Genomic DNA, 26,661 nt, shown 5'->3' with positions numbered 1-26,661 from the left:
GCCTTCTCCTTCGTCTGGGCCAAATGGTCTACTTGATGACTCCATCGGTCCTGAGCAACCATTGCTGGGCAGCCAATCTTTGAAGGCGAAAAGCAGCACGACGAGAAGCATGACGAGGCTAGGAACCTTCAGAGCCTACTACCTCGGCGCTGTGTGTTGCATTGGAGGCTTTTTATGTATGTATGCGGCCATCTGAAGATCTCCTAAGCCATTCCCATTCAGCACACGTAACACTTCATCTTTCCCCTCAGACGAGTGCAAGCAAGTCATCTTCACGCCTCTAGTATTCAAACAGAAATCGTGCATTTCAATTTTGTGCTTCAAGCGCTAACCCCTCCCAGTTGGCTACGACAGCGGCATCATCGGCGGCGTTCTCACTTTCGATTCCTTCAAGAACGACTTTGACTATTCCAAAAAGAACGAGACCAACGTCACTGCTCTGGCAGTGGCCCTCCAACAACTGGGAGGGTTTGTAGCATGCTTTGCCATATGGCCTTTCACCCACCGTTACGGTCGTAAATGGGCTCTGGTGCACTGTTCCGTCATCTTCTGCATTGGAGCCCTGATACAGACCATCAATACACACTCAAGGCCGGCGTTTTACATTGGCAGAGTCATCGCTGGTATTGGTCTAGGTGGAAGCAGTGTCATCGTTCCGATGTATAGCAGTGAGATGTCGCCTGCTCGTCTAAGAGGTCAGATTGGGTAGGTGTCAATTCCAACGACCGTGAGGCAATGACCAGAAGAGTTGCTGACCTCGCCGCATAGCTCCTTCTATCAGCTGCTGTTCACGCTGGGCATTTTCACTTCGTAGGTCTCGAACGTTGGATTACATGTCGTCATACTAACGTTACTAGGTACTGGGTCGACTACGGCGTTGCCAGCGACATCTCGAAAACCAAATCGAGCCAATGGCAGATACCAATCGGACTTCAGATCCTTCCGGCTGGGCTTCTCGGTCTAGGCACGCTCACTCTCAAGGAGTCGACCCGATGGCTTGCCACCAAGGAGAAATATGATAAGGCATGGGAGTCACTCAAATGGATCCGAGCAGACGACAGCGAGGAGACCAATCTCGAAATGGACGAGATCCGTGCAGGCGTAGAGTACGAGGCTCACGCTAAAGAAGGATTCAGAATGACAGGTACGCCGTGTCTCGCGAAGCCTTGTTTCTTCGTGCTACGAACCCGTATACGAGGCTGACGAGCCCGCAGAATTGGTCGACAGGCACAACTTCAAACGTGTGCTCACTGCCGCAGCGGTCTTCACAGCACAACAAGCGACTGGTGCGACTGCTTTCGCTTACTTTGGACCACAGTATCGACTTCCCAATCAACATGCGCACACAACATCCACTGACCCAACCCGAACAGATTCTTCAAACTCCTCGTCGGCGACGAAGGCACGACAGACCTCCTCCTAACCGCCATCTTCGGCGCCGTCAAATTCCTCGCCTGTTTGCTCTTCGTCCTCCTCATGGCCGACAGATTCGGTCGTCGACAAACTTTGACAATCGGCGCCTTGTCCATGGCTGTGTGCCAGATCACGACAGCCATCGTACTAAAATACAACCCGGTCCAAAAAGACGAACCAGTGGCGTCGAGCGGGATCGCAACTGTGGCTCTGATCTACCTCTTCGTCATCGCCTACAACTTCTCATGGGGCCCGCTTCCGTGGCCCTATGTTGCGGAGATTTTCCCTGCGCGGGTGAGGGAGCCTGGCATTGGGACGGGGGTTGCGTCGCAGTGGTAAGCATGCAAATCCCCAGCGAGTGGACGTCTGACTGATCAACATTTGGACAGGCTGTTCAACTTCGTCTTCTCACTTACAACGCCCTACATGATCCGCGACATGTACGTGGAGTCAACTCGCAAATACCTCACCGTGATCTTGACCTTGAAACGCTGACGAGTTCTACAGGGGTGGCTGGGGCACGTTCCTCCTCTGGGGCCTCTTCGACTTCCTCGTCGCCGCATACGCATGGTTCGGACTCACAGAAACCCGTGGCAAGACGCTTGAAGAGATTGCAGTCCCTGTCGACCAGCGCAGACCCGGCACGGGGAGCTCAAGAGTCCTCATCGAGGAAGGGGAGGGTCTTGACCCGAAGGGACCACAGGTCGTTGTGCGGTGAGGTGAGTAACGATTTGATGACGGTCTTATCTCTTTCTACAGTCGTAGAGGTGTCTACCACCATCCATGCTGGGAATTACAAGTCCCAAACTGCACCCTCAACGGATGCCCCTCCGTGTTGAACACAAACTCATCCAGCACCACCAGGTCTGTATCCGAGAAGGTAAGATACAAATACTTCAATGTTTCCGCGAAGTAGTAACTAAATCACAGACGTCAGCAAACCATCCACCATCCACGTCCAAACTTCAGCAGCCCGTCCAAGGCTTATGACAGTACTCACCTCGGCAAATTATCAAACTGATCCCCACCCAGAGGCTGCTGAACATCCCACAGACTCGACATCGCCGTCCCACCCCGATTCCCATCCCTCTCCATCGCCTCAAACACCTCCCACACATAATCCTGCCACTTCGTATCGCCCGTGACCCGCCACGCGTAGAACATACTCTCGATGGGCTCGGGGTAGTTCGTGTACAGACCATTGACGATATAGAACCCGTTTTCGTCGTAGAAAGATTGCTGGTCGGCGGAGGAGATGTCCGCAGCGTTTATATGGTAAGGGTGTTGGGTGGCGTTCTGTGCGAGTTGAGAGAAGACCTGCGGGCCGAGGGTGGTGCCCAGGGCGTTTTGGGCGGCGTTGTTGGCGAGGGCGCTGGCTGGGGCGCCGGTGGAGTTGTTGGGGCCGTACCAGGCGAACTGGAGGGGATTGAGGCCGGAGACGGTGGCGTTGAAAGTGCGGTGGCAGGAATCGGCGTGCGCGAGGCCGAGGGCGATGAAGTCCTGGCGGTCGAGGTATGCGCCGCCGAGGAGGAGGTTGCCGCCGGCGAAGCAGGCGTAGTCATCTTGGAAGTGGCGCGAGACGCCGGATTCGTTGAGCTGGGTGATGAAGGTCAGTTCCGGGTGCTCGTAGGGGTGTTCGACGAGGTGGCGTTGGGTGGATTCGACGGTCGTGGTCCAGTAGTCTTTGTATTGGGATGCGGTGGCGGCTTTGGGGTTGTAGATGGCGGATTTGATGAGGTATTCGTAGAAGGAGTCGATGCCGCTTTGCCAGCCGGCGTCGAAGGCGAAGAATTTGCCCGTGTTGATGTCGAGCATGGAGCCGACGAGGTTGGGGTAGATGGGCTTGGGGTTGGGGTTGACGAGGTTGGAGTTGGAGCGGTCGGAGATGCGGCGGTATTTATCGTTGCCAGTCAAGTCCGATAGACGATGCCATTCGAGGATGTTCGTACCCGCGATGGCAGTGTTGATGACGGCTGTGTAGGTAATGTTGGTGAAGGGATCAGTATAGGGGTAAGGACCGTCTGTGATCTCTCCAGTCGATGTGTTGTAGAAGAAGTGAGGCAGGCCAGAAGGAGTGTCAAAGACGGGCTCGAAAAGATCTGCCAATGTCTGTGCTCCCTTGAGAAGGGCATTGACTTGTGTGCGGTTGTAGTGTCGAGCGTTCGGCACCTTGTTGTTTGTGATGAGATCGTAAGCACTGAGAAGACCGCCAATCCATCTGATCGTCGTATCGAACACATTGGGGAGGGTGTCTGATCGACTGCGAACTGTCAGTAGAAAACGCCACAGCCTCACAGCTCACACTCACGTAAAATCAATCGTCTCAATAAACGCCAACTGCTTATCCACCACATCCGTCAAGCCCATAATAGCCGCCGTATCGAGTCCATCCACAATCGTGAGGCCCCAGTTGATGTACGGATCTCTCGGCGCATGTGTCAAAGGCAACAACTCATCATGCCCAAATGCATACTCGACATACTCATTCCACGAATCCAGATACGCCTGCTTGACACGCTCAGCTCTCGGATCGGGTTTGCTAGGCCGTCTGCCAAAATCATGCTGGATCTGCTTGCAACCACGATTACCCCAAGAGCCCCAGCCTGGCGGTCCTCGAGGAGAGGCGAGCGCGCTGGTGGCAGCGAGGAAGAAGAGGCTCAATCCGCGCATGGCTTCGATCGCTATAGTTTGGAAGTCGACGATGCCGAAGAGGACCTAGAGGAGTCATCGTCATGCTCATATAACCAACCCAAACCCTGCCTTCCTTCCCCTCGCCCGCGGGGAGAGAGGAACACAGTGCAGCGAACATCGCTACTGAGAGCGCATGCCAAGTATGGAGAGCCTACCGTGCACAAGAAGCTCTGCATCGCTAGCGTCGCTCCCATATGGAGTGTGCCATTCTGTGCCTCATCAGCAAAATGTGGAGGACCCGCGAGGGCCATATCGATTAGGACAGATCTTCCTAGCCACTTACTTGTTCCTGGAGAGGGTAGCTCCCCAGACGCAGGTCCTGGACTGGCAGTGCATGCTCGAGTTGCATTTTGGGGCAGCAGTCTGCTCCTTTGGTCGATAGGTCGTGCAGACACGATCACGGACGGGAAGCGGCAGAGATGCGGTCTCGGCGGGGACTGATGACTTGTGTCACACGCCTTTCATCCGGGGTTTTTTGGCAGCTGCACCGGAAGGATCTGAAGTGAGGAGAGTGGTGAGGTGCGAAGGAGGTTCCGTTCGAAGCTTTGTAAGAGTCGTAGCGTGCTGCAAGTCTGAACTTTGACAAGAGCGCTAGTGTGATGATCTGCTCAGCCGGCATGTGGATGCTCGATGAAATGCTTTTCAGAATGACGCTTTTCATACTGTAGAGAACCTCTTCTCGCTACACAGGAATCCGACTGCCAATGCTTCGCAAAAAGTCACATCTCCTTCCAATGCCTCCCTCCCACGTATACCCATTCACCTGCGTGAAGTTATTCATGAGCCCAGGATCCATGTACTGAGCAGGAGACGGAAGCCCAGAGACCTGTGTGAAAGGATAATACAGCACACCTCCCGTGTTGTTCAAGTTGATGGCCTGCCACGAGTTTCTTCCATTAAACGTAAACTCCGGCCAGTGACTCGCAGGGTTTGGCGAGGTGTCCCCCGTGCTGTTACCATTTGCCAGCAGGTTAGAGATGGAAGGGTTGCCAGTCTTGATAAAGTTGCCCCAGGCAGTTGTGAGCGCGGCGTGCAAGTCGCCGCCAATGTTGGCGACCAAGCCATTGGGATAGTCGATCAGTGATTCTGCGACTTGGTCCAGACCGTGCTTGCCAGATGGGATGGAGAAGATGTATTTGTATCCGGATTTTCCCCGGCCTGAGTATGAGCCAGCGAGCCAGTAGCTGGGGCAGTCGAATGTGGCCTCAGAATAGAACTCAATCGCCCTCTGCTGGTGTCCTGTTGCAAAAGTGCCCACGTTGATAGCATTGGGTCCACCGCAGTTTCCGCACGTTGCGAATGGCACGTCCGACTCGTCTTTGTAGGGGTAGTAGACGTTGTTGATCTGATCAATGTCCCTCTGCGTGAGATCTGGGTATTCAGAGAGCAACCAGTTATCGAAATCGCTCGCAGTTTTGATAGTTGGATCGACGAATTCAGCACCCTCATTCGAGTTGTGACTGGTAAGCACAACACGGCCATTGACTCTTCCAGCCACAAGCTGATTGCTCGGAAGATCCTGTATGAAACCACCATCGACAACAGCCGGAACAAACGCCCACGAGCCATAATTGATGCCGCCGCCGACGTTGAAGTTGGCCGTCTGGAGCGTGGCGCTGTCAACATTCCTCAGGCATCTCAGGATTGTTCGGTCCGCATCGCGTCGCACGGTGGTACTGCCATTGTAACATCCTGCCTCTTGTGCCAGCTTTAAGTAATGCTGTTCGGGAACTGGATCATTGTAGTGGTATAGCACCGGAGTGTAGGGAGACGCTGCGATGCCCTTGTCGAAGTATTTCGTTCCATCTCGTCCACCGTATGCCAGAGCTTGCATTTCGACAGACCCAGCACCTGCTGACTGGCCAGCGATTGTCACTCTTCGTGGGTCGCCTAGCACATGTGAGAAGCGAAACCTTGAAATGATGCTCACACTTACCACCAAACTTAGAAATATGCTGCTGTACCCACTGCAAAGCAAAGTGTTGATCCAGCAGTCCAGCATTCGCAGTCCCATCATTTTGAACAGCAGTACTCGCCAGGAAGCCGAAAGACTCCAGACGGTACTGTATCGCAACACTGACGAACCCATAATCATTGACCTGTGTCAATTGATCAAACTGCCCCGCCGCAGCGCCCGCTCCATACCCACCGCCATGAATGTTGAAGAAGACAGGTAAGTTCTTGGCCCCCTCCGGCGCAAAAACATTCAGAAACAAACAGTCTTCATCCCCAGTATACGACAAGTCAGGAGACACGGGCGACTGAAACGACTGCGGACATCTCGGCGGAGCAGTATCGGCTTGTATAATTGTGCTTCGATTGGAACGGGGAGATTGGGGAGGTCGCCATCGTTGGCTGCCTGTGGGTGGTGCTGCGTAGCGGATGCCCATCCAGGCGTTCATGCGGGTGTCGGTGGTTTCTTGGAAGCCTTGATATTGGGCGTAGCCTAGGTCGACGAGGAGGGGACTGGAGTTGTTGTGATGCGGTGGAGGGGGTGGTCGGTGCCATTGAGGGGAGGCATGGACTGTAGCGGCACTCAGGCAGAGAAGAGTTGTCAAGGAGGACATGTGGTGCATTTTCGTCGTTGGACAGAGCGTTTGCCTTGTCCGGCCATCTCTTCACAAATCGACATCGTGACTTATATATACTTGGCAAAGTCGTGCTGGCCGGCAGTGTCGCTGTATCTCAGGTTGTACGTCTCCTCACGACTCCAATATTGATTGAACACGCATGCTCAGGTACAACTTCTTCCAAAGGCAGAACGTCGATGATCCTACAGGAGTGATCCGGGTGGAGGACCGGGCTGACCTCTTCTGTCTTTCCCCAGGTTGCATGCACATGGAATCCTGTTCAATATAGTCATCTCGGAGTTCATTGGTCACGCACGACAACATCCGCATCTCTTATGTGCGGTCGCATCCCGTGACTTCGATATTTCCCCGCGACTCCTTCTTGCCGCTGTGGACACCAGGTAGACTTGAACGGAGAGAGTTGCCGTGTCGCCGCCTGCCCGGCCGATGGCATGTATTGTCGATCCAGCCTTTCCGGAACTGAGTACGAGTGGACTTGCATGACTTCGGAAGCGTTCAGATGGCCATTCTGGAACATACAGAACAGGGTGTGTGGATCCATGGCAAGCTCAAAATGGTGTTCGCCGTGAAATGTGCAAAAGTCCAAGAACTGTGTGCAACTCGCATTGGCATGGGGCGGTGGAGCGAAGATTAGTAGCTTGCCCTGCGTTGAGGTTGTATTCTGCCGTTCGCTCAAGCAAGTCGTGCATCGGTCATTTTCCGTGGAGTTCATCTCTTGCCTCCCTTCCCTCCCTTCCCCTTCCCTCCCGACCTCTCAATGTTCCTCACGTCCTTAGAACTCAACTTCAGAGTTCCGCCTCGAAACTTGCCGATCTCAGGCCCGCCAATACCTCGATCCCGTTTCTTCGTCGACTTTGCAACAAACTTCTGCTTCTCCAAAATGACACCATTCTCCACGGCTTCCTTCCTCCGACTCGCTTCGCGGTTGGCGCTTTTCGAAGTGATACCTTTGCGGTGAGATAGTGGCATCTTCTCCTGCTCTAGGGCTGAAGACTTCGCGCCGAGATCCTGTAATCGCATGTCCAGCGCTTTCAGGCGGCCTTTACCTTCAGGCGTGGAGGCGGTCTTGCTAAAAGAGGATGGGTCCAGGAGATGGGATTCCTTCAGAAGTCGTTGGAGTGCCAGGTCGTTCTTGAGATTTGCGGATTCGGTGCCAGTCTGTCCTGAGGTCGCCTCCTTGCTGGGTTTTCGGGTTGCTTTGCTGAAGATTTCATCAATCGCGGGCGGTTTCGACGACTGCATGTCCATCAGCGTCGAGTGCAATTTCCGTAGCGTAGAGACGACAATACCATGAATGCTTTCTTCCCAAAGTCACCACCATCCTCTGCATCGACATTGGGCTGTGAAAGCTCTACAACTTCGACAGCATCTTCATCTTCGGAAAGCCCACTCCAGTCCGATTCCAGGCCCTCATCATCATCCAAATCGTCGGACTCGTCATCTTCATCCCTCGATTCTGTCTTTTTCGACAACTCCAAAGGTCTGAACTTCGCCTCAAAAGCACGCTGAAAAAGCGCTCTGGCAGTCTCATCGTCCTCCGAGTCGCTCCTGCTCCGTTCCCTCTGGCGCGGCTCCTCAGAACGCACATATGCGCGCCGCTTGCGCTTGCCCAGGGTGACCGCCATGTGACCCGTGTCGCAGAATTGCGATGTGATGGAACAAAAATAAATTTTCAAAGAAGCGAACTGATCGTGGCGCTCAAAGCTTGAACATCCGCCCAACGTCGAATCCCGCAAAAATTGGCAAGACAAGCGGGGATTCCCGCGAATGCCAAGACGCATTTGGCTCGCAAAACCTTGTTCTATCTTTAAAGCAAGCATTGAAACTGTTCCATCCTTCTCCGCCACAAGAAAACGTTTTTTTCCATCTCGTGACGCGTGTTTCACTTTTTCAGCTCGTGTCTGCAACGGCAGCGAAACAAGCTCCAAAAGGATGACGCGCTTCAGGCCCTGCATCGACCTGCACGCGGGCTCTGTGAAACAAATCGTGGGCGGGACGTTGTCGACCGACAACACAGGGCTGAAGACCAACTTCACCTCGGAGCATCCCTCGGCCTACTTTGCGGATTTGTATAGGAAGAATGAGTTGAGAGGGGGGCATGTGATTATGCTAGGGCCGGGGAATGAGGACGCTGCGAGGGAGGCGTTGGCTGCGTGGCCTGGGGGTTTGCAGATTGGAGGGGGGATTAAAGATTCGAATGCGAAGGTGTGGATCGAGGCGGGCGCTGAAAAGGTGTGTGAAAGAATATAGATGTGGTTGTTGTGTTGTTGTATGGTTGCTGACCTTTCCGCAGTAGGTCATTATAACTTCCTTTCTATTTCCTTCAGGTTCGTTTTCTCTCGAACGACTCCAGTCCGTCCTCGACGCCCTCGATGGCGACAGCAAGAAACTCGTCATCGACCTTAGCTGTCGCCGTGTCGGCGAAGGTTGGCGAGTCGCCATGGACAAGTGGCAGACCATCACGGAATTCGAAATCAACAAGGGTATGCTTTGCCCACGCTTTTTACCACATGTGCCGGAGACCAGACGCTAATGTACCTACCTCCAGATAACATAGCCTTGCTCGAGCCGTACTGCAGCGAGTTCCTGATCCACGCGGCCGATGCCGAGGGCTTGCAGGCCGGCATCGACGAGAAGCTAGTCGAGTACCTGGCTGAGATCTGCACCATCCCGGTGACATATGCAGGCGGCGGACGAAACATTCAGGACTTGGAGCTGGTGGAGAATTTGAGCAAGGGGAGGGTGGACCTGACGATTGGCAGTGCGCTGGACATTTTCGGGGGGAAGACGGTGACGTTTGAGGAGTGTTGTCGATGGAACGAGTCGCGGAGAGGTACGACTGCTTAGGCTGGGGGAGAGCCATTGGCAAGTTGAAACGAGATCTGGCCTGGCCTTGTGACAGGGACGGGCTAAGTTGACTAGTTGATTGCGTACATACCGTATTCCCACGTGGCTGGTACACTTTTCTCTTGGGCGGTACGCTTTACTCGTGGGCGTAGGCGACGGCGAGCACAGCAGAAAAGCTTGCCTACTAGCCTTGCCATGCATGACAGATCTCGGTCCACGTCTCCCTTGCGCTCGCCCTCCTCCTTTCAGACGATGCAATTCGACCAATTGCACGCCACTCGAGACAGCACGCGACAGTCGTGAACGATCCAGATCGCCTGCGAAGGTTCTCGCCACGGACGCTACGTCAGGATTAACAAATATTCAAAGAAAAGCCATCAATGTCATGTGTGCTGTGTGACGACGTCTCGTATGAAATTTCCAAACAAAGACCTCACATTCTAGAACGTTGCCACGGCACTAAGCAACAATACGCACACGTACTCGTGATGAAGAAATTCTATTCCAGTCCAGTCAGTCATCATTCAGCATCTCACGAACAATGAAGCCGCGCGCAAACAATGCCAAGTCACCAAGTCGTCACGGTCGCATCAGGTGATGATACAGTAAGTGCGATCTGGAAGCGATGGTCGTGTTGGTTGGCAGCCAGGCGTGGTCGTAAACGGGCCGATTGCCCGCAAATAATACCGCCAACCCCAGAGGAACAGATGCATGCAGCAACTACACGGGGTTTGCTCGCGCCCGCGGAGAGTCGGGGAGTGGTGGGCGCTTGACTTCGCTTCGGAGGCGAAATCCACGTTGCATGCTTGCCTGTTTGCGAGATTTTCACGATGGAGGAAATCCTGGCATGACAACGTGGTGCGGCGAACCCGTCGTAGTAGGTCAGGGGATTAGTCTCCATACCCGTGATGAGCGGGTGCAGCAAAATTTTTGTCTCCATGTTCCTAGCGAGGTACCATCGAAAGTATCGCAGTATGTAGATGGAGAAAGGGTTCGGTGCAGCCATGTGTCATGGAAGAGTTCTGGAATGGTCCGCTCCACCTGCGATCCCAAATGCGAGATCCACCAGTCGTCACGCTACAACAAGACGCACCAGAACCAACAGAACACGCTCGGCTCTAGCCAGTAATGTACGCTGCATCCCGATCCTTCTGTACAAGAGCTATACGGAGGTCGAACGCGGCAGATGGTCACCTACACGGCGCATGTCCCATTTGGGGAAGCAACGCCTTGCTCTGCGTGCGACTCTGCGGCGTCGAAGTGGGGAGAGCTGTGTTCTGCGGGCAGTGCGGGCGGCTGGGAGACATTTTCTTTCGATTTCTGGCGCTGCTCGTGTCTTGGGGTTTCGGTTCAGCTTCCGGCGATACCATGGCAATCATCAGACCCATGCGGTGCGGCCGCGACACGAGGTTGCTTGCCGAACGGTGGTGCTTGCGACAAACAGAGTGCGGTGTGCGACTTGACGATCGAATGCGAAACGTCTCGCAAGGAGGTACATCTTGAGAAGGTGATTCGAAGCCAATGCCTATCTATAAGGAGGACGGATGGAGGTACAGTTTAGCAGACGACGATCACTGCCTACATCTTGACGGCAGGATCGAACGACTCGAATGTCTCACCTCGCCGACAAGCTTCCTGCAGGGAGCATGCTACAGCTCCAACACTCGGCACCGGTCGTCGTCGTGATTTGATTGTTCGGTGGTGGCCAGTGGCAAGAGTTTGCGCCGCCCGAACAAAACCACGCGCCTGTCATGTGGTACTGCAGTGGGTTCGTCGCTCCAGCTGACCGACGCTCTCGACTGCATCCAGATTGGGCCACACAAAGACGCAGTGTAACCCATCCGACAAAGCGGCCGGGGTGCAGCTCTAGTTTGTTTAGACGAAAGGCGCGCCGGCCTGCGAGTGAGCCTCGGAAACGCAGTCCCCCAGCAGCTGTACTGGAACAAGGTCGCGTGAATGCTACGCCGGCTTCACGCATTCCGCGATGGTGGCCGGACAATGGTTCGACGAGTGCAGTGGCCTGAATGATTGCGATGGGCAACGCGCGGTATGGAAGTGGACAGAGGCACGGGCAGGTGTTCGTCTCGCTTCGCAACGGCACAGCAATGCCCATCTATCCAACCGTGCAACGCTCTCGTGCCAAATTATTCACCACCAGCTGCTGGTCGCGAGAGAAGATTCTTCACAGGCCGGCGCGGGCGTGCATCGCGTGAATACTGTAGTCAGTCAGTAGTTAGTCCGTCCCATCGAAGCAACATGGCCGCTCCTCTAATTTCAGCCACCATTCGACGCTATCGAGCGTGCGGGCCGGCGCTGATTGGCTGGCTTCCCCACTGCCCAGATTTTGGGGCCCCTCTAGACCGCGTTCATTCGGCGGAGGCCAGAGCGCCACGTGACGGGTTCACATGCAATTTGCGCTTTGACGGCACGGGAACCCGTGCGTTCACCTGCAGCCAGAGGCTCTGTCCCCGCGAAAGCCTAGCGCGCCTGCTGCTGCTTGCGCTCCCAGCTGCCGTTCTGCTGCTGGTGCTTGTCTTTTAATAAGCTCGTCGGCGCCCATTGTCTCTTCTTCCTCTCGCGTGCTCCTCGAGTCTCCTCTACCACCACCTGGGCCCCTCACTGCCATTGACAGCCAGCATCGACAGACACTGCCGCAGCGCCTCGCCTGCCAGTCACTCCCACCTACCAACACCACCCCACCGCCGACATGCCTGCCGGCGCAGGCCTCGCGGCCACCAGCGATGTCAATCGCATCGAGGCCCCTGTCACCTGGAAGGCCTACCTCCTATGCGCCTTCGCCTCGTTTGGCGGTATCTTCTTCGGTTATGATTCCGGATACATCAACGGTGTCACCGGATCAAGTGTCTTCATTCGACTCGTCGAGGGCCCTGACCAGGATGCTCTCCGCGGTTCCTACCAGTCCCTGATCGTCTCCATCCTGTCTGCCGGTACTTTCTTCGGTGCACTCATCGCTGGTGATGTCTCCGACATCATTGGCCGCAAGTGGACCATCATCTCGGGCTGTCTCATCTACATCGTCGGTATGTCGGAAACACCATTCCCCACGCAATTGATCGTTTCTTCTTCTGACTCGATTTAGGTTGCGTTCTGCAGGTCGCTACTGAGGGCGGCCAGTCTGAGGTCCTCGGCCTGATCGTCAGCGGTCGTCTCATTGCAGGTATCGGTGTCGGTTTCGAATCCGCCATTGTCATCCTGTACATGTCCGAAATCTGCCCCAAGAAGGTCCGTGGCGCCCTCGTCGCCGGATACCAATTCTGTATTACAATCGGTCTCCTCCTCGCCTCGTGCGTCAACTACGCCGTCAAGAACCGTGTCGACAGTGGCTCGTACCGCATTCCAATCGCCCTCCAGTTCGCCTGGGGTCTCATTCTGGGCGGCGGACTCTTCTTCCTGCCAGACTCGCCACGTTACTTTGTCAAGCGCGGTCGCGTGGAGCAAGCGCGCAGCGCCTTGAGCAGTCTCCGTGGCCAGCCAGCAGAGAGCGAGTACGTCGAGGCCGAACTCGCTGAGATTGTCGCCAACGAGGAATACGAGCGCTCCGTCATCCCAGCTGGCGGATGGTTCCAGGGCTGGATGAACTGCTTCACTGGTTCGGTCTGGAAGTCCAACTCCAACCTCCGCAAGACCATCCTCGGTACCTCTCTCCAGATGATGCAACAGTGGACCGGTGTCAACTTCATCTTCTACTACTCGACCCCCTTCCTGCAATCGACCGGCGCCATCGACAACGTGTTCTTGATCTCCCTGATCTTCACGCTCGTCAATGTCTGCTCTACGCCAATCTCGTTCTACACCGTCGAGAAGCTCGGCCGTCGTCCTCTGCTCGTCTGGGGTGCCCTGGGCATGTTGGTTTGCCAGTTCATCGTCGCCATCGTTGGCGTGACCGTCGGCTTCAACAAGACCCACATGGTTGGAACTGGTGAAGATGCCGTTGCGGTGGCCAACAACGTGTCGGCTGTCAACGCCCAGATCGCCTTCATTGCCATCTTCATCTTCTTCTTCGCCTCCACCTGGGGACCTGGCGCCTGGATCGTTATTGGCGAGATCTTCCCTCTGCCAATCCGTTCGCGTGGTGTCGCTCTCTCGACCGCCTCCAACTGGCTCTGGAACACCATCATTGCCGTCATCACCCCATACATGGTCAACGAGGACGAGGGCAACCTCAAGTCTAGCGTCTTCTTCATCTGGGGTGGTCTCTGCACATGTGCGTTCGTGTACTCGTACTTCTTGGTGCCGGAGACCAAGGGTCTGTCCCTCGAGCAAGTCGACAAGATGATGGAGGAGACCACCCCACGAACCTCGGCCAAGTGGTAAGTCGTGAATATCCTGTGATGATTGATAACATGATGGCTAACAACCCTCCAGGAAGCCAACCACCACCTTCGCATCCGAGATGGGCATGAAGGAGGGCGAGAAGCTGGATGTCGAGGTGACCGCGGACGTCGAGCGGAAAGGCAGTGTCTTCTAGAGCGACAGTCCCATCAGCACCAGCATGAGCCATGCATGTTTACGGGCGAACATGAGACACGATGCATGCATATTGTTGAAAAGAAAGAGCGTTGTTGTTTGTGTTTTTGATGCATATCATAATTGGATGTTCTCTGGATGAAACGATCCAACAGGAGAGGAGACAAAGAGACATGAGATTCCACCTTTTGCGATGAAATGGAAAGACAAGAAAGAAAAAAAGAACACTTTCGTATTGACATACCATGATTCACACATCATCATCATACCTACCACATGGGCAGAGTAGACGGGAGTGTAAGGAGGAGGTGAAGTGAAACAAGCTTGGCTGACTGCTGCCAGGCAACACGTAAGTATATCAGCACTCCTCACTTCGTATTTCGTCCTTCCTTCCCTCCACGTTCCTTCCGAAGAACCGTGTTGGTGGTTGAGATGCTGTGGTCGTCAGCCATGGTTCCGGGCGTGCCGGATGCCGGACTCGGATTCTGGGGTTTGTCCACTTGTGCGAGCGAGCGAGCGGTTGCTTGTTTCGTTTAGGCTGGTTTTGGTTGTTTGGTTATTGAGAATGAGCTGTGGTTGCTGAGCAGGTGGAAATATGGTGAAGTGGTAGAGAGTTGTTTTGATGAGAGGGATAGAGGTCGTGGTGGTGAGTATGTGTGTGTGAAAGTTTTTGAGTTTGGCGCTAGTGTTGATGTACACCAACAAGAACAATACTACACTGCACTATCACACGACACGATTTCGCAGATGAATGGTGTATATCGTCTGCAAGGACGAAGCAATTCTGCTCGGCCTTCAAGCATGGACGAACCCGAACCGGTGGTTTGAGAAAACCGCTTCCATGCCTGTCAACAATCAGACAGACATCTGATCTATGGACGAACACCCAGAAAAGACGTCCGGAGCTCATGATCTGACCTGGACGGGGATGACTTGGCGCGCGCGTTCCACGGTCGATGCCCTTGACATGGACCAACTTCGAACTATGCAGAGGCAAGTGCCTAGACTTCCGGCCCTGTCCTGCGTGCAAGACTTGCTGACGACGACGGCTATTACGTCCTATGTGTTGCGGAGAAGGTATGTGACTGATGGCTCGAGTTCGTGGAATGTCGAAGTCATCCTGCTGCACCCTGTGTGGTCTTTCTAGCAAGGCGGACTGGTTCGAAGTAGGTCTCCTTTCACCGCTTCATTCTTGACTGACAGACCTCTACCTGGCGGCCAAAAAATTGTATTTGAACTCGGCGACACCAAGAGCCGAACCAAAGTATCATCTCGAAAAGGAATTCGAAAAGCCGAACATGCCTCTACAATCACTTCTACTGGTCGCTCGCCCCGATGCCCCCGGTCTGGCATTTCTACGGCTTCGACAATGTCTACTACGCCAACACGGTGAGCGAGACAATCTCCAAAACCAGAGACGTGCTGGCCGCGAAATGATATAAAAGGCCCCATCACGAGGAAGGGAACAGGACCTCAATACAGCGAACCAAACCCACCCACCGCTACCATGCACATTCTATTAATCCTCTCCTTCGCCCTGTCCGCACTCGTCGCCTCGGGCGTCGCAAGGACCTCCAACTCCTGGTGCAATGGAGGAGACGACCAAGTGTCTGGCGGTTGTGCCGATGGTCAGTTTCATTACTGCGTACGTCGAACTCGCTTCGGAGGAGCGCCAGAAAACCTTCTTATATTGACGGGCGGGCCAATGCATCGACGAATCGCAGGGTCAGCAGGATCCTTTCAATATCTTCCGCACGTGCAGCTCGGCTTTTGATGTTGATTGTGAGGGTGGGAGGGGAGAGAATCGATGTTGTTAGGCGGCAAATGGCAGAATGATGAAGAGATTGAGTGCGTGAGGGCCTTCTTTCTGGCGATGATGTCTTCGCGAGATGCGGGATGCGTACTGTCCTCCAGACCGCAACGTTCAGCTTTGCCTTGAGCTGGACACGATACTCATCAACTTTGGGAAACTTACCATGTACCTCTTTTTGGGCATCGATTGGAATCCCAGAATGGATTCAGGTTTGGCGAACGTTCAGTCTTCGTCGAGAGACGAATCGAGGTCAACCTGTCAATTAAGACGGAGCCGATGGACGACGGTGACCATAAAGGCATTCTGTTTCCTTGCCCATCGACCAATGAACCCGGAAAGGACAACCTACCAAAGTTGAGGTCTAACTTCCTCTCGTATATCTCGGATGGTTGGATCTTGGATCAGGGTAGCTCTTTGCACTTTCCATCCCAACTCTCGAGATGGTCCATCACCATCCTCCTTACCCTCAAAATCCATTCTGTACAAAATAGTAAGTCACTGATCCTCCATCTCGACTCTGGCTGATTCCGCGAAGCCTATCGCACGCAGGTAGCTTGGATGCGCTCCTTCTGGATCACCACCGTTTTGCGAACTTCGCAAAATCATGACCCTCGTAAAGGCGACAAACCGGTGCGTCCAGTCGAGTCAGCCCAGTCACTTCACAACTTTCGACTGGGTGCCACGTTCACCCTGCCTCGCTTGCACGAGATTACGCCCACAAACCACGCAGCCCTGGAAAGTTAATCAGCTCTTGGGAAATCCCTTTAAGGGAATTACATAAGGGGGTCGAGGGAAGACTTTTCACGTAGATGTAAGACGCGAGGAATTGTCTGCTTCTGATAGATCTTACGCGAACGACGACGTGCAGAAGTGCAGCTCTTTCGTGGCGAGATGTTTCAATTGCTGCAGTCGCCCTTTGTGGGTGTCGTGCTCTGTATTACTGTGCTTGCGTATGTCGGACGATGGCTTGCGACGGGTTATGCCATTCGACGCAGAATTCATGGGAAGGTGAGTTATCGCCCCGTTCTTTGGGCAATGGCATGAAAGCTGATGATTTCGTGTACAGCCTGGACCGCCGCATTCTATGCTCTGGGGCCACCTGAAGGAGATGGGCGATGTAGCAATGGCGAGCCCTCGGAGGGCGCATCCTCATGGTATTGTGTAAAGTCAGGGGATATATCGTGATAGCATGTACTGACAATAAGTAGTGTATCCCCATCTCCTCAGAAAGAAGTTCAACCTAGGATCGGTCTTCTTTGTGGACGTCTGGCCTTTTGGATATGATCCCTTCATCGCAGTCATGGACCCGGCAGTCTGCCAACAAGTTTCAGACTACAACGCCAAGAAGCACCATTCGATGCAGTCCTTCCTCATCCCGCTGCTGGGTCGTGACGATATGGTGTCTACGAATGGTGAGCTGTGGAAGCGGTGGCGCACGATGTTCAACCCGGGCTTCTCAACGCAACATCTCATGACACTGGTGCCCGGTATCGTCGATGATGTCTTGGTATACGTCGATAAGCTCAACGAGCATGTCGAGAAGGGTGACGTCTTCCGACTTGAGGAGGAGACGACCCGCCTGACGATTGATGTTATTGGCAAGGTCGTGCTGGATCTTCACTTCAACATGCAGCGAGGGGATGACCCGTGCATCGAAGCTCTGCGAGAACAAGTCCACCTTTTGCCGAATGAGGGGACGCAGAATCCGTTCGAGACGTGGCATCCTTGGGGTATTTATCGCAGGTGGAGGAATGATAAACTTGTGAGTGGAGACTGTCCGCTCATATCCATCTCACTGACATGATACTCGACAGATGAATGACTACATCGGCAAAGTTCTAGACGACCGATTCGCCAGCAAAGGCTCCACGGCCGTCAAGACGGAGAGGAAACGCACCGTCATCGACCTCGCCTTGTGGAACTACGCATCCGGCAAGGAAGACGTAACAGAACTAACCAACGACACCACAACCCCCAAGATGGACTCCGCATTCAAACAAGGCGCCATCACGCAAATCCGCGCATTCCTCTTCGCGGGCCACGACACCACCTCGTCAACCATGTGCTACGTCTTCCACCTCCTGAAGAAACACCCGACCGTCCACGCGACCCTCTGCGCCGAGCACGAAGCCATTCTAGGCCCCGTCGAATCCACCGCCGACGTGATCAAATCCCAACCCCATCTCCTGAATAAACTCGAATACACCCTCGCGGTTCTCAAAGAGACCCTCCGACTCTTCCCCGCGGCCTCCGGCGTCCGCCAGGGGGAGAAAGACCTCAACCTGCACCTCCCCACCGGCGAGACTTTCAACACCGAAGGCTACATGGTCTGGCTGCTGCACTACGGCCTCGGCCACAACGAAGAAGTCTGGGGCCCCACCGTCAATGACTTCGACCCCTCGCGTTTCCTGCCGTCCAACGCGCACAAAATTCCCGAGGGCGCGTGGCGGCCGTTCGAACAGGGACCGCGGAATTGTCTCGGGCAGAACCTTGCGCTGCTCGAGTCGAGGGTTATTATGGCGTTGGTGTGTCGACGATTTGACTTCGATTTGGCGTTGGATGGGATTGGGGAGGTCATGGGGGATGGGAGTTTTTATGCGAGGAATGGGAGTTTTAGGAGGGGGCCGCAGAGTGTGGAGGGCGAAGAGTTGTATCAGATTTTGGTTGGGGCCGCGAAGCCTAGGGAGGGGATGCCGGTGAGGGTGAAGAGGTTGGATGGGAAGGTGGGATAGGGGTAAGTCTTTGATTCGGAACTTTCGATACCGAAACCATCTCATACAACTCAAGAGCAACTCTCCTCGCCCAACTATCACCCAACCGCCTTACCACAACACCACACACACCCCAACTCCCCACCCCTCTCACGCAACCAAAAGCGGCTTCACAACCCTCCCACTCCTCATCTCCCCAACCGCGCGTCCCAACTCCCCAAACCCAAACCTCTCCACCACCAACTCAAAAGGGAAAACCCCCCTCTTCCACAACCCCACCAACTCCGGAACCATCACCCGACTGACCGAATCCCCCTGATGCGTGCCCCGAATCGTAATGCCCCGGATCAAATGCGTCCCGATCCCGATATTCAGCTTCGCCGTCGCCGACGACCCCACCGTGATCAGCGTCCCCAGCGTGTCGAGACAGGCGTGCGCGGCGAGGATGCAGGACTCGTTGCCGATGCATTCGAGGGCGTAGTCGACGCCCATATTGCCGGGAGTGAGGGCTTTGATCGCCAAGGCGGTTTCTGTGGGGGTTTTGTGGGTTGAAGTGTCGAGGACGTGGACGTTAGTTAGGAGGGAGGGGTGGATGTTTGAGAGTTTGGTGGGGGACTTGTCGATGAGGATTAGGTGCGAGGGGGATGTGAGTTTTGCGGCGAGGAGGGCGGAGAGGCCGACGGCGCCGGCGCCGAAGATCACGATTTTGGAAGAGGGGGTGGGTTTGGCGATGTTTCTGACGTTCAGACATCAGTACATGATGGATAGGAGATTGGCAATAGGGGAAGAAGACTCACAATATCGACCCAGCACCCGTTTGGATGCCGCAACCGAGCGAGGCACACAGTTCCAACTCCCTCTTGTCTTCAACATCCACCTTAACACAACTACTCTCATGCACAAGCGCCACCCGACTCATACTACTCTGCCCAAAGAACCCCCCCTTAACATGCCCCCCATCCCCATCCCTCACAACCCCATCCCCACTCCCCGCAAAATTCATCCCCACCAACCCATCACAGAAAGCATTCTTTCCCAGCACACACCTTCTACACCGCCCACAAGACGCATACGCCAGCACGACCGAATCCCCGGCCTCGACGTACGTGACTTGCGAGCCCGTGGCGAGGACGGTTCCGGAGCCTTCGTGCCCGGGGATCATGGGCGGTTTGAGATGGAAGTCGCCGGAGATGGCGCGCAGGTCGGTGTGGCAGATTGAGACGGCGGCGATGGAGACGAGGACTTCGGTGGGTTGGAGGGCGGAGTAGGTGATGGGTTCGAGGACGGGAGGGGAGGGGGCGTTGGGGCGGGCGATGTAGGCTTCTGTTGCGAAGGGGAAGGTGATGGGGTTTGAGGTGGCCATATTTGGCTGTCCAGTTTCGTATCTTGGTGTAGGGTAGAATAAAGAGAGGAGTCAATGCTTTCAATGAAGCTGCAAGAAACGTTCAGGGTATTAGGTATTATACGACCTCAGGTTAAACGAAGCGAACGCGCTTAGCGATCTCGCCCAAAGAGCATCCGAAGAAGACCATCAGATGGATACGTTCTCGATGTATACCCTTTCAAGCTAGATGCCAGCTGCGTTCGATGGAGAGGGGCGGGGCTAAATCGGGGCTCGGGGCCGTAATGAGACTCGTGAGGATGATGAGGTAGGGTACATGTAACCTAGCTGAATGAAAAGACGAGCTGACGTGAAGCTTTCTGACGTAGGGCACTGCCCTGCTTTAGCAGCTTTGAGCGGCTGTTGGTATTGATGCCGACGGGATCTTGAGATCCCTTTGGAGGTAGCCATGGATTTCCTGTACAAGTAAGGTTAGCCATAGGTTCTGTACTTACTTGTGTTAGTCTCTCACTTTTCCCTCGAGTCTTGACAGTACCTGAGGCCTCACTCTCCATCCTCAATCCCAGCGTGACTCCTATCACTCACTTCTGGCCCTGGGCGATTGTGAGTTAAATACGCCAGAACATCGTCGGAAGGTCGGCTTCGATCTTGTCACAACTTTTATCAAAACGCTATCAACACACTATGTTACATTTTGCATACAACGACGGGCAGTAGCAGACCATCTGCCCACCCGCCCAGCAATGCGCCGCTTCTATTCGCCATGCATGCCTTTTGTGTTCGAGAGCGGAGAATATGCGTCCTTTCTGTGCAGAAACAACAAGCGCGAAGGGTAGTGTGGTAGGTAGGTGTTTGTACAAAATCCGGGGGCACACATGGCAGGGCGTGGGTATCATGTCACACTCAGTCGTCGTGAGGTAAGGTTCTCCAGAGGGGTTGCACGGGGCATGTTTACATCATGCCACCCATGCCTCCCATGCCGCCCATTCCACCCATACCGCCCATGCCGCCTCCTGGTGGGCCCTTCTCTTCTGGTGCTTCAACAATGGCGACCTCAGTCGTACCGAGTAACGATGCAACGCCAGATGCGTCAGTGAGACCAGTGCGGACAACCTTGAAAGGATCCAGGATACCAGCAGCAATCATGTCGGTGTACTCGCCCTTGGCGCTGTCGAAGCCCTTGTTAAAGTCTTTGCCAAACTCATCCATGAGCTTGCCAACGACGACAGATCCCTCAGTACCGGCGTTCTCGACGATGGTTCGCGCTGGGCGGGTGATGGCGTTCTTGACGATCGACACACCAAGCTGCTGGTCGAAGTTGGCTGGCTTCACATTTTCAAGAGCGTTGGCAGCAGCCTTGAGGAGGGCAGTGCCACCACCTGGGAGGATACCCTCCTCGACGGCGGCACGAGTAGCGTTGAGAGCATCGACCATGCGGTCCTTCTTCTCGCCGACTTCGACTTCAGAGGAGCCGCCAACCTTGATGACGGCAACACCGCCAGAGAGCTTAGCGAGACGCTCCTGGAGCTTCTCCTTCTCGTAGTCGCTGGTGGTGGGGTCAGCCATGACACCACGAATCTGTTCGCAGCGCTGGTTGACAGCATCCTTGGTGCCTTCGCCGTTCAGGACGACGGTATCCTCCTTGGTGATGGTGATGGAGCCAGTTGAGCCGAGCATGTCTGGGGTGGCCTTCTCAAGCTTGATGTCGAGCTCGTCAGTGAAGACCGTGCCGTTGGTGAGGACAGCGATATCGCCAAGGATGCTCTTGCGGTTGTCACCGAAGCCTGGAGCCTTGACGGCAGCGACTTGTAGTTGACCACGCAGCTTGTTCAAGATGCAGACAGCCAAAGCCTCGCCGTCAATATCCTCCGCGATGATGACAAGAGGTCGGCGCATTTGCTGGGAAGCCTCGAGCGCTGGGACGATGTCCTGGACAGCAGAGATCTTCTTCTCGGAGAGCAGGATCAATGGCTTCTCGAACTCGACCTTTTGTGACTTGGTATCGGTGATGAAGTATGGCGAGATGAAGCCGCGGTCGAACTTCATACCCTCAGTGATCTCGAGCTCGTCTTGAATTGTCTTGCCCTCCTTGACAGTGATGACACCCTCTTTTCCAACCTTCTCCATTGCGCTGGAGAGCAGAGCCCCGATGTGTGTGTCGCCGTTGGCGGAGATGGTAGCGACCTGGCTGATCTCTTCCGAAGTGGTGATATCGCGCTTGTTCGCTTGCAGGTACTCGACGACGGCCTCGACGGCGGCCTGGGTGCCGCGTCGCAGGTCCATTGGGTTGCATCCGGCGGCGACGTTCTTGACGGTTTCGGAGAAGATGGCGTTGGCGAGGACGGTTGCGGTGGTGGTTCCGTCACCGGCGACTTCGTTGGTCTTGCTGGCGACATCCTGCAGTAATCTGGCGCCGAGGTTCTCAAACTTGTCCTTGAGAGTGATGGCCTTGGCGACAGTGACACCGTCTGTGATGTACGTTAGTGGTGGTTGAGTGATTGATGATGGAGTGGGCTGACGAACCCTTGGTGATCTTGGGGGAGCCGTAGCTGGACTCGATCAGGACATTTCTGCCCTTGGGTCCCAGGGTGGTCGACACAGCTTTCGCCAAAGTCTCGACACCATTCAGCAGCGCCGCTCTGCCCTCAACACCGAACTTGAGCTCCTTGTGTGCAAATCTCTGCTGGATGAGCGAGCCGGGTCGTATTCTGTTGGTCGAGCGAGCTACTGCCCGGGGGGCGGACGTGAGAGCGCGCTGCATGGCTGATGGGATTGATGGAGGAATTGATTAAAGAGCGATTGAACTGCCGGACTCCAGATGGCAGCACAGCGATGGGGAGCGTCTCGTGATGGGAGGGAGGCTGGCGGTGGTGGATGGGATGTAAACAGTTTAAATCCTCGCCGGCTCAAGGAAGCGTCTCGAAAATCTGGAGAGGCCAAAGCGCTGCAAGCTCTGGCCAATCGCATCACCCGAGGTAGTCGAGCCCGCGACCTCACCTCCGTCTTCGCCGCATTCACTCACCTGTCACTATCATGTGCAATGAATCACTATCACGAGCGGACTGGGCCATCTCTGCATGTGCCAGGCCTTGGTTAGCGTAACAGGTGCCGCTACCCTGGTCTTTCTGCTCGAAGTGGAACACATGGCATCGCAATCCCTTCGAATTTCGAATCGACCAAGCTTCCAATCGCGCTCCAGATGGCTTGGACAGTCCATGAGTAATGGGGATGAGCAAAATAAGGATGGCGGTACCCATTCGATCCTGTTGATGCTGACCAGCTTGCCTACCGCAAATGGATTTTTTTCAAGACCCAAATTGGATGCGGGAAGACTGTAATTGAGCTTCCGCTGATTCGCCCAACCCAAGACATACCAAAATCTTCACCCAGCGGCGTGGCTCTGGCTTCTGAAAAGGTTTGTCTTGGCACTGGCGGAAAGCAGTCGACGACGAGGTCTGCACCCTCCGCGCCTTCGAAAAGAGCGATGATAGGGTCTCAAAATGCTCACATCCCCGACTCTAGTGTAGGTTCCAGGGCACTTAGAAGTCGACGCATGTCTCAGAGCAGTAGGTTAATCCAGAGATGAATGTCATTGTTGACCACGAGTGACTTTCCACTGCGTGACACTCCGCGCCTGTGATTTTCCTATTCACCGAGCTTATTTCGTACCTCTTATAAGTCAGACTTCCTCACGCCTTTCTCTCTGGTGTACTTCACAAATAACACTCACTCAAGCGCTACTCCCCCAGACCACACACTCGGCATTCAAGCAGTACACACTCACTCGAGCCAGTCAGTTTCAACATGGCGCGCTCAAACTCACCAAAGGTCATCGAGGGCAACGGACGACCAGTAAACTGGCTCACGCATACACCACCAGAGACCGAAACTCACGAGGAGCACATGGCAGTGGTGCGCCGCAGCAAGAGCGAGCACGAGGCTGCTATGGCTCACCAGAACTCGATCAACAAGTCGAAGATCGGCGCACTCATGGCGCACCTGAGCGCTGAGCTCGAGTCGATGCCGGAGAAGGGAACCGACCTCGAGCAGGCCGATGAAACCCACCTGCCGATCCCAGACATCGACATGAGCAAGACCTACTCGAACGAGGTGAAGCGCAACACCCGCGAGTACTTTCTCAGGGAAGACAAGCGCTTCATCGCCAGCAGGCTGGCCGACGAGGACTCGGCGCTCCCAGAGAACGGGTTTGGTTACTCCTCTCACATGGTCGGCATTCTCCCTCGCTCTTCTCAAGGCCGCGACTCCAAGGTCATAGGCGACAGCATTGAGCAGCTCGAACTCATGGAGAGAATGGCCAAGGTGAAGGCGGAACTCGCCCGCAAGACCGCGGAGCGGGAGGCGAAATCGGCCAACGCCGCCTCACATGTGGGGGTCGGGGCTCTCCTGTGCTGCCCACAGAAGGAGAAGGCTCTCCTGTCGCCCACTCCAGAGCGTGTGAAGAAATGGCTCTCCCGGCCAGAATTCAAGGACCGCTATTTCTGGGAGAAGGAGGGCATCATGAAGAGCGTGTTCGCGGGAGAGGACAATGATGAGGATGAGGATGATCACCTCCCGCAAAAGCGGTCCCCCGCCAGCAGTGTGAGCTCTCCAGACTCGTCCGTTAGGCGCAGCGCGCGCACCTCGCGCCCGTCGCCCAAGGTGGTGGAGAATAACTCGTCGGGGTCGTCGGGATCGGAGAGACCTGCGTGGAAGCGTAAGAGGAGTTCTTCCTCCCAGGAGGGAGAGGAGGCTCCACGGCGCTCGAAGCGCACGCGTGCTCCTGATAGCGCGCTGAGCTCACCTGGGTCTTGAAGGAGGCTGTAGCGCAAAGCTATATGGCTGAGTGAAGCAGCAGGACGCGCGTCGCTTACACCAAATGTGAAGCCGCTCACATGAGATGTGAAAACGAAACACCATCCCCAAATCCCGAAATTATCCCCGGGGACACGAGCAAGGAGAAAGCGATCGTCGGCCTAGAACATGATCTCGGAACGGAGAAAGATGCGCAAAAGACATGAAGAGGAGGGGTGAAAAGCCTCCACAAAGGCAGGCCATCGCGCCCGCGAAAAACCACCACCTACCATCCCTCACCGCAGAAAAGCGCGAGAATCCCCAGAAATAAACGAATGGCCAAGCTGGTGATGACCTCTCGAGCATCGTTGTCAATGGGTACAGCTTGGGGATATGGATTTGCGGGGGTAGGGAGAGGTTTCATCTGTGTTGTCGTCTTTCACCTAAAAATTCCGCGAGGATCCCCAGAAAGGATCGTTCGACCGAGCTGCTGGTTTGTTCTCTGACCCTTTCGTCGACGACCGGCTTGTGGGGATAGTTCGAGGTTTCATACGTCTTGTCGTCTTCACACCCCAAAACCAGCGATGATCCCCAGGAACGCTTGATCGACCATGCCACCGGTATTTTCTCGAACCCTTTTGCCAACGACGGGCTTGTGGGTATGGGTATGGATACTCAAAGGAGAGGGACATGGATGAGGCTTTGATGGCGAGATGAATTCGAGAATGCAGACTTGGATATTTGCTTATGCTACGGACAGTGGTTGGATCGAGGACTTTCACAAACTGCTCGCCGATGTCACAAGATTACAGAGTGAAGAATCGATCGCCGAAGTCGCCAAGACCTGGGACGATGTAGCTTTTGCGAGTAATGTCAGTAAGGAGAAAGAGACACTGTGTGATTCAGAAATGGGTGTCACGTACTTCTTGTCGTTGAGACCCTCGTCCACGAACGCCGTCACCACACGGACTTTGGGGAACTTGTCCGCGAAGTTCTGTACACCTTCTGGCGAGGCGATCAGGTTCAGGAAGAGGATATGGTCTTCGGGAACACCCTTTGAGCGGAGCACGTCGACGGCCATGAGAGCTGAGCCGCCTAGGAGAAGAACATCATCAGCTTCAATCGAATGAAACTGTAAGTAGTGGAACATACCAGTAGCAAGCATCGGATCCAACAACAACACCCATCTCTCCTTAATATCCTCAGGCAACTTATCATAAAACAGCCTCGGCATACTCGTCTCCTCATCCCTCTGAATGAGAATCTTCCCGATGCGCACGCTCCGACAGCACTCCCGCAGGGCCTGCTCCATGGCTTCGCCGGCGCGCATGATGGAGACGCCGCAGATCTTGCCTTCGAATTTCACGCCCGCGTAGGTGCGGCCGGCCACGGGCGTGTGGACGTTGTGCGGCAGCACGGGCAGGTGGTTGAGGGCTTCTTCGACGAGGAGCCGGCTGATGCGGTTGCTGTGGAAGATGAAGTCGGCGCGGCCGGTGTGTTTGTCGCGGATCATGCTGGGGTTTGTGTTAGATTCTATGCTTTTTGTAAATGGGGATGGGAGAATGGCTGTACGTGAGGAGTGCGATCAATTGAGGCGATTGATTCAAAATGTGCAGGTTGTTGATCTTCGGCGCCGTGGATACCGTCGCAGTGGGCTTCTCTTCCGTCGGTCTGTAGTCTGGGCCCAATTGCTGGCTGGGAGCCCGGATCAATGGCGACGGTCGTCCCTCAGGCATTGTGAAGAGTTTGTTCGGTGATGATCGAGGTTGGTCGGGGTTGGTGATGGCACTGTGTGTAGTAGCGTGAGACAAGGCTCTGAGCAAAGGACATAAGAATGTCGAGCCAAAAGACGGCTCGTGATAGGGCAATTACTACATACTGAAACCAATAATGGAGAGTGAGGAGGTGCGTGAGGTCGGAAACCGCCTATCGCTCAGGATAAGACAAGCGAGCGAGCCGGGCCGAACTTTAGCT

General features: G+C 54.9%; 11 protein-coding genes across 11 annotated transcripts; 5 read left to right on the top strand and 6 right to left on the bottom strand.

Moving 5' to 3' along the window:
- Positions 1-109: 109 nt before the first annotated feature.
- M409DRAFT_63918 (uncharacterized protein) lies at positions 110-2,131 on the top strand (the record flags this gene model as incomplete). The annotated part of the gene is made up of 8 exons (XM_033815829.1): positions 110-176; positions 342-705; positions 769-810; positions 858-1,144; positions 1,215-1,317; positions 1,374-1,748; positions 1,803-1,853; positions 1,921-2,131. The coding sequence occupies 8 exons, from the start codon at positions 110-112 to the stop codon at positions 2,129-2,131; spliced, it is 1,500 nt and encodes a 499-aa protein (XP_033671776.1).
- A 53-nt stretch (positions 2,132-2,184) lies between these two features.
- On the bottom strand, positions 2,185-4,453 carry M409DRAFT_18858 (glycoside hydrolase family 47 protein; the record flags this gene model as incomplete). Its single annotated transcript, XM_033804678.1, has 5 exons — positions 2,185-2,332; positions 2,414-3,673; positions 3,722-4,128; positions 4,260-4,313; positions 4,388-4,453. 5 exons carry the CDS (start codon positions 4,451-4,453, stop codon positions 2,185-2,187), a joined length of 1,935 nt encoding a protein of 644 aa, XP_033671775.1.
- A 333-nt stretch (positions 4,454-4,786) lies between these two features.
- On the bottom strand, positions 4,787-6,680 carry M409DRAFT_18857 (uncharacterized protein; the record flags this gene model as incomplete). The annotated part of the gene is made up of 2 exons (XM_033804677.1): positions 4,787-5,994; positions 6,041-6,680. 2 exons carry the CDS (start codon positions 6,678-6,680, stop codon positions 4,787-4,789), a joined length of 1,848 nt encoding a protein of 615 aa, XP_033671774.1.
- Positions 6,681-7,403: 723 nt separating this feature from the next.
- On the bottom strand, positions 7,404-8,320 carry M409DRAFT_18856 (uncharacterized protein; the record flags this gene model as incomplete). Its single annotated transcript, XM_033804676.1, has 2 exons — positions 7,404-7,931; positions 7,985-8,320. 2 exons carry the CDS (start codon positions 8,318-8,320, stop codon positions 7,404-7,406), a joined length of 864 nt encoding a protein of 287 aa, XP_033671773.1.
- A 307-nt stretch (positions 8,321-8,627) lies between these two features.
- On the top strand, positions 8,628-9,542 carry M409DRAFT_18855 (uncharacterized protein; the record flags this gene model as incomplete). Its single annotated transcript, XM_033804675.1, has 3 exons — positions 8,628-8,927; positions 8,992-9,178; positions 9,244-9,542. The coding sequence occupies 3 exons, from the start codon at positions 8,628-8,630 to the stop codon at positions 9,540-9,542; spliced, it is 786 nt and encodes a 261-aa protein (XP_033671772.1).
- Positions 9,543-12,249: 2,707 nt separating this feature from the next.
- On the top strand, positions 12,250-14,031 carry M409DRAFT_18854 (uncharacterized protein; the record flags this gene model as incomplete). Its single annotated transcript, XM_033804674.1, has 3 exons — positions 12,250-12,583; positions 12,643-13,873; positions 13,929-14,031. The coding sequence occupies 3 exons, from the start codon at positions 12,250-12,252 to the stop codon at positions 14,029-14,031; spliced, it is 1,668 nt and encodes a 555-aa protein (XP_033671771.1).
- A 2,703-nt stretch (positions 14,032-16,734) lies between these two features.
- M409DRAFT_18853 (uncharacterized protein) lies at positions 16,735-18,575 on the top strand (the record flags this gene model as incomplete). The annotated part of the gene is made up of 4 exons (XM_033804673.1): positions 16,735-16,851; positions 16,910-16,997; positions 17,052-17,605; positions 17,658-18,575. 4 exons carry the CDS (start codon positions 16,735-16,737, stop codon positions 18,573-18,575), a joined length of 1,677 nt encoding a protein of 558 aa, XP_033671770.1.
- Positions 18,576-18,704: 129 nt separating this feature from the next.
- On the bottom strand, positions 18,705-19,917 carry M409DRAFT_18852 (uncharacterized protein; the record flags this gene model as incomplete). The annotated part of the gene is made up of 2 exons (XM_033804672.1): positions 18,705-19,290; positions 19,352-19,917. The coding sequence occupies 2 exons, from the start codon at positions 19,915-19,917 to the stop codon at positions 18,705-18,707; spliced, it is 1,152 nt and encodes a 383-aa protein (XP_033671769.1).
- Positions 19,918-20,847: 930 nt separating this feature from the next.
- M409DRAFT_51126 (uncharacterized protein) lies at positions 20,848-22,657 on the bottom strand (the record flags this gene model as incomplete). Its single annotated transcript, XM_033811722.1, has 2 exons — positions 20,848-22,364; positions 22,420-22,657. The coding sequence occupies 2 exons, from the start codon at positions 22,655-22,657 to the stop codon at positions 20,848-20,850; spliced, it is 1,755 nt and encodes a 584-aa protein (XP_033671768.1).
- Positions 22,658-23,700: 1,043 nt separating this feature from the next.
- Positions 23,701-24,708, top strand: M409DRAFT_51125 (uncharacterized protein; the record flags this gene model as incomplete). The annotated part of the gene is made up of 1 exon (XM_033811721.1): positions 23,701-24,708. One exon carries the CDS (start codon positions 23,701-23,703, stop codon positions 24,706-24,708), a length of 1,008 nt encoding a protein of 335 aa, XP_033671767.1.
- A 785-nt stretch (positions 24,709-25,493) lies between these two features.
- M409DRAFT_63909 (uncharacterized protein) lies at positions 25,494-26,423 on the bottom strand (the record flags this gene model as incomplete). The annotated part of the gene is made up of 4 exons (XM_033815828.1): positions 25,494-25,545; positions 25,611-25,782; positions 25,840-26,201; positions 26,260-26,423. The coding sequence occupies 4 exons, from the start codon at positions 26,421-26,423 to the stop codon at positions 25,494-25,496; spliced, it is 750 nt and encodes a 249-aa protein (XP_033671766.1).
- Positions 26,424-26,661: the final 238 nt, after the last annotated feature.

Source organism: Zasmidium cellare, assembly GCF_010093935.1.
Source record: "Zasmidium cellare ATCC 36951 unplaced genomic scaffold M409scaffold_6, whole genome shotgun sequence".
In the NCBI taxonomy this organism is placed as follows: Eukaryota; Fungi; Ascomycota; class Dothideomycetes; order Mycosphaerellales; family Mycosphaerellaceae; genus Zasmidium; species Zasmidium cellare.
The sequence above is the reverse complement of the archived record's forward strand: the minus strand, read 5'-3'. Positions and strand labels throughout refer to the sequence as shown.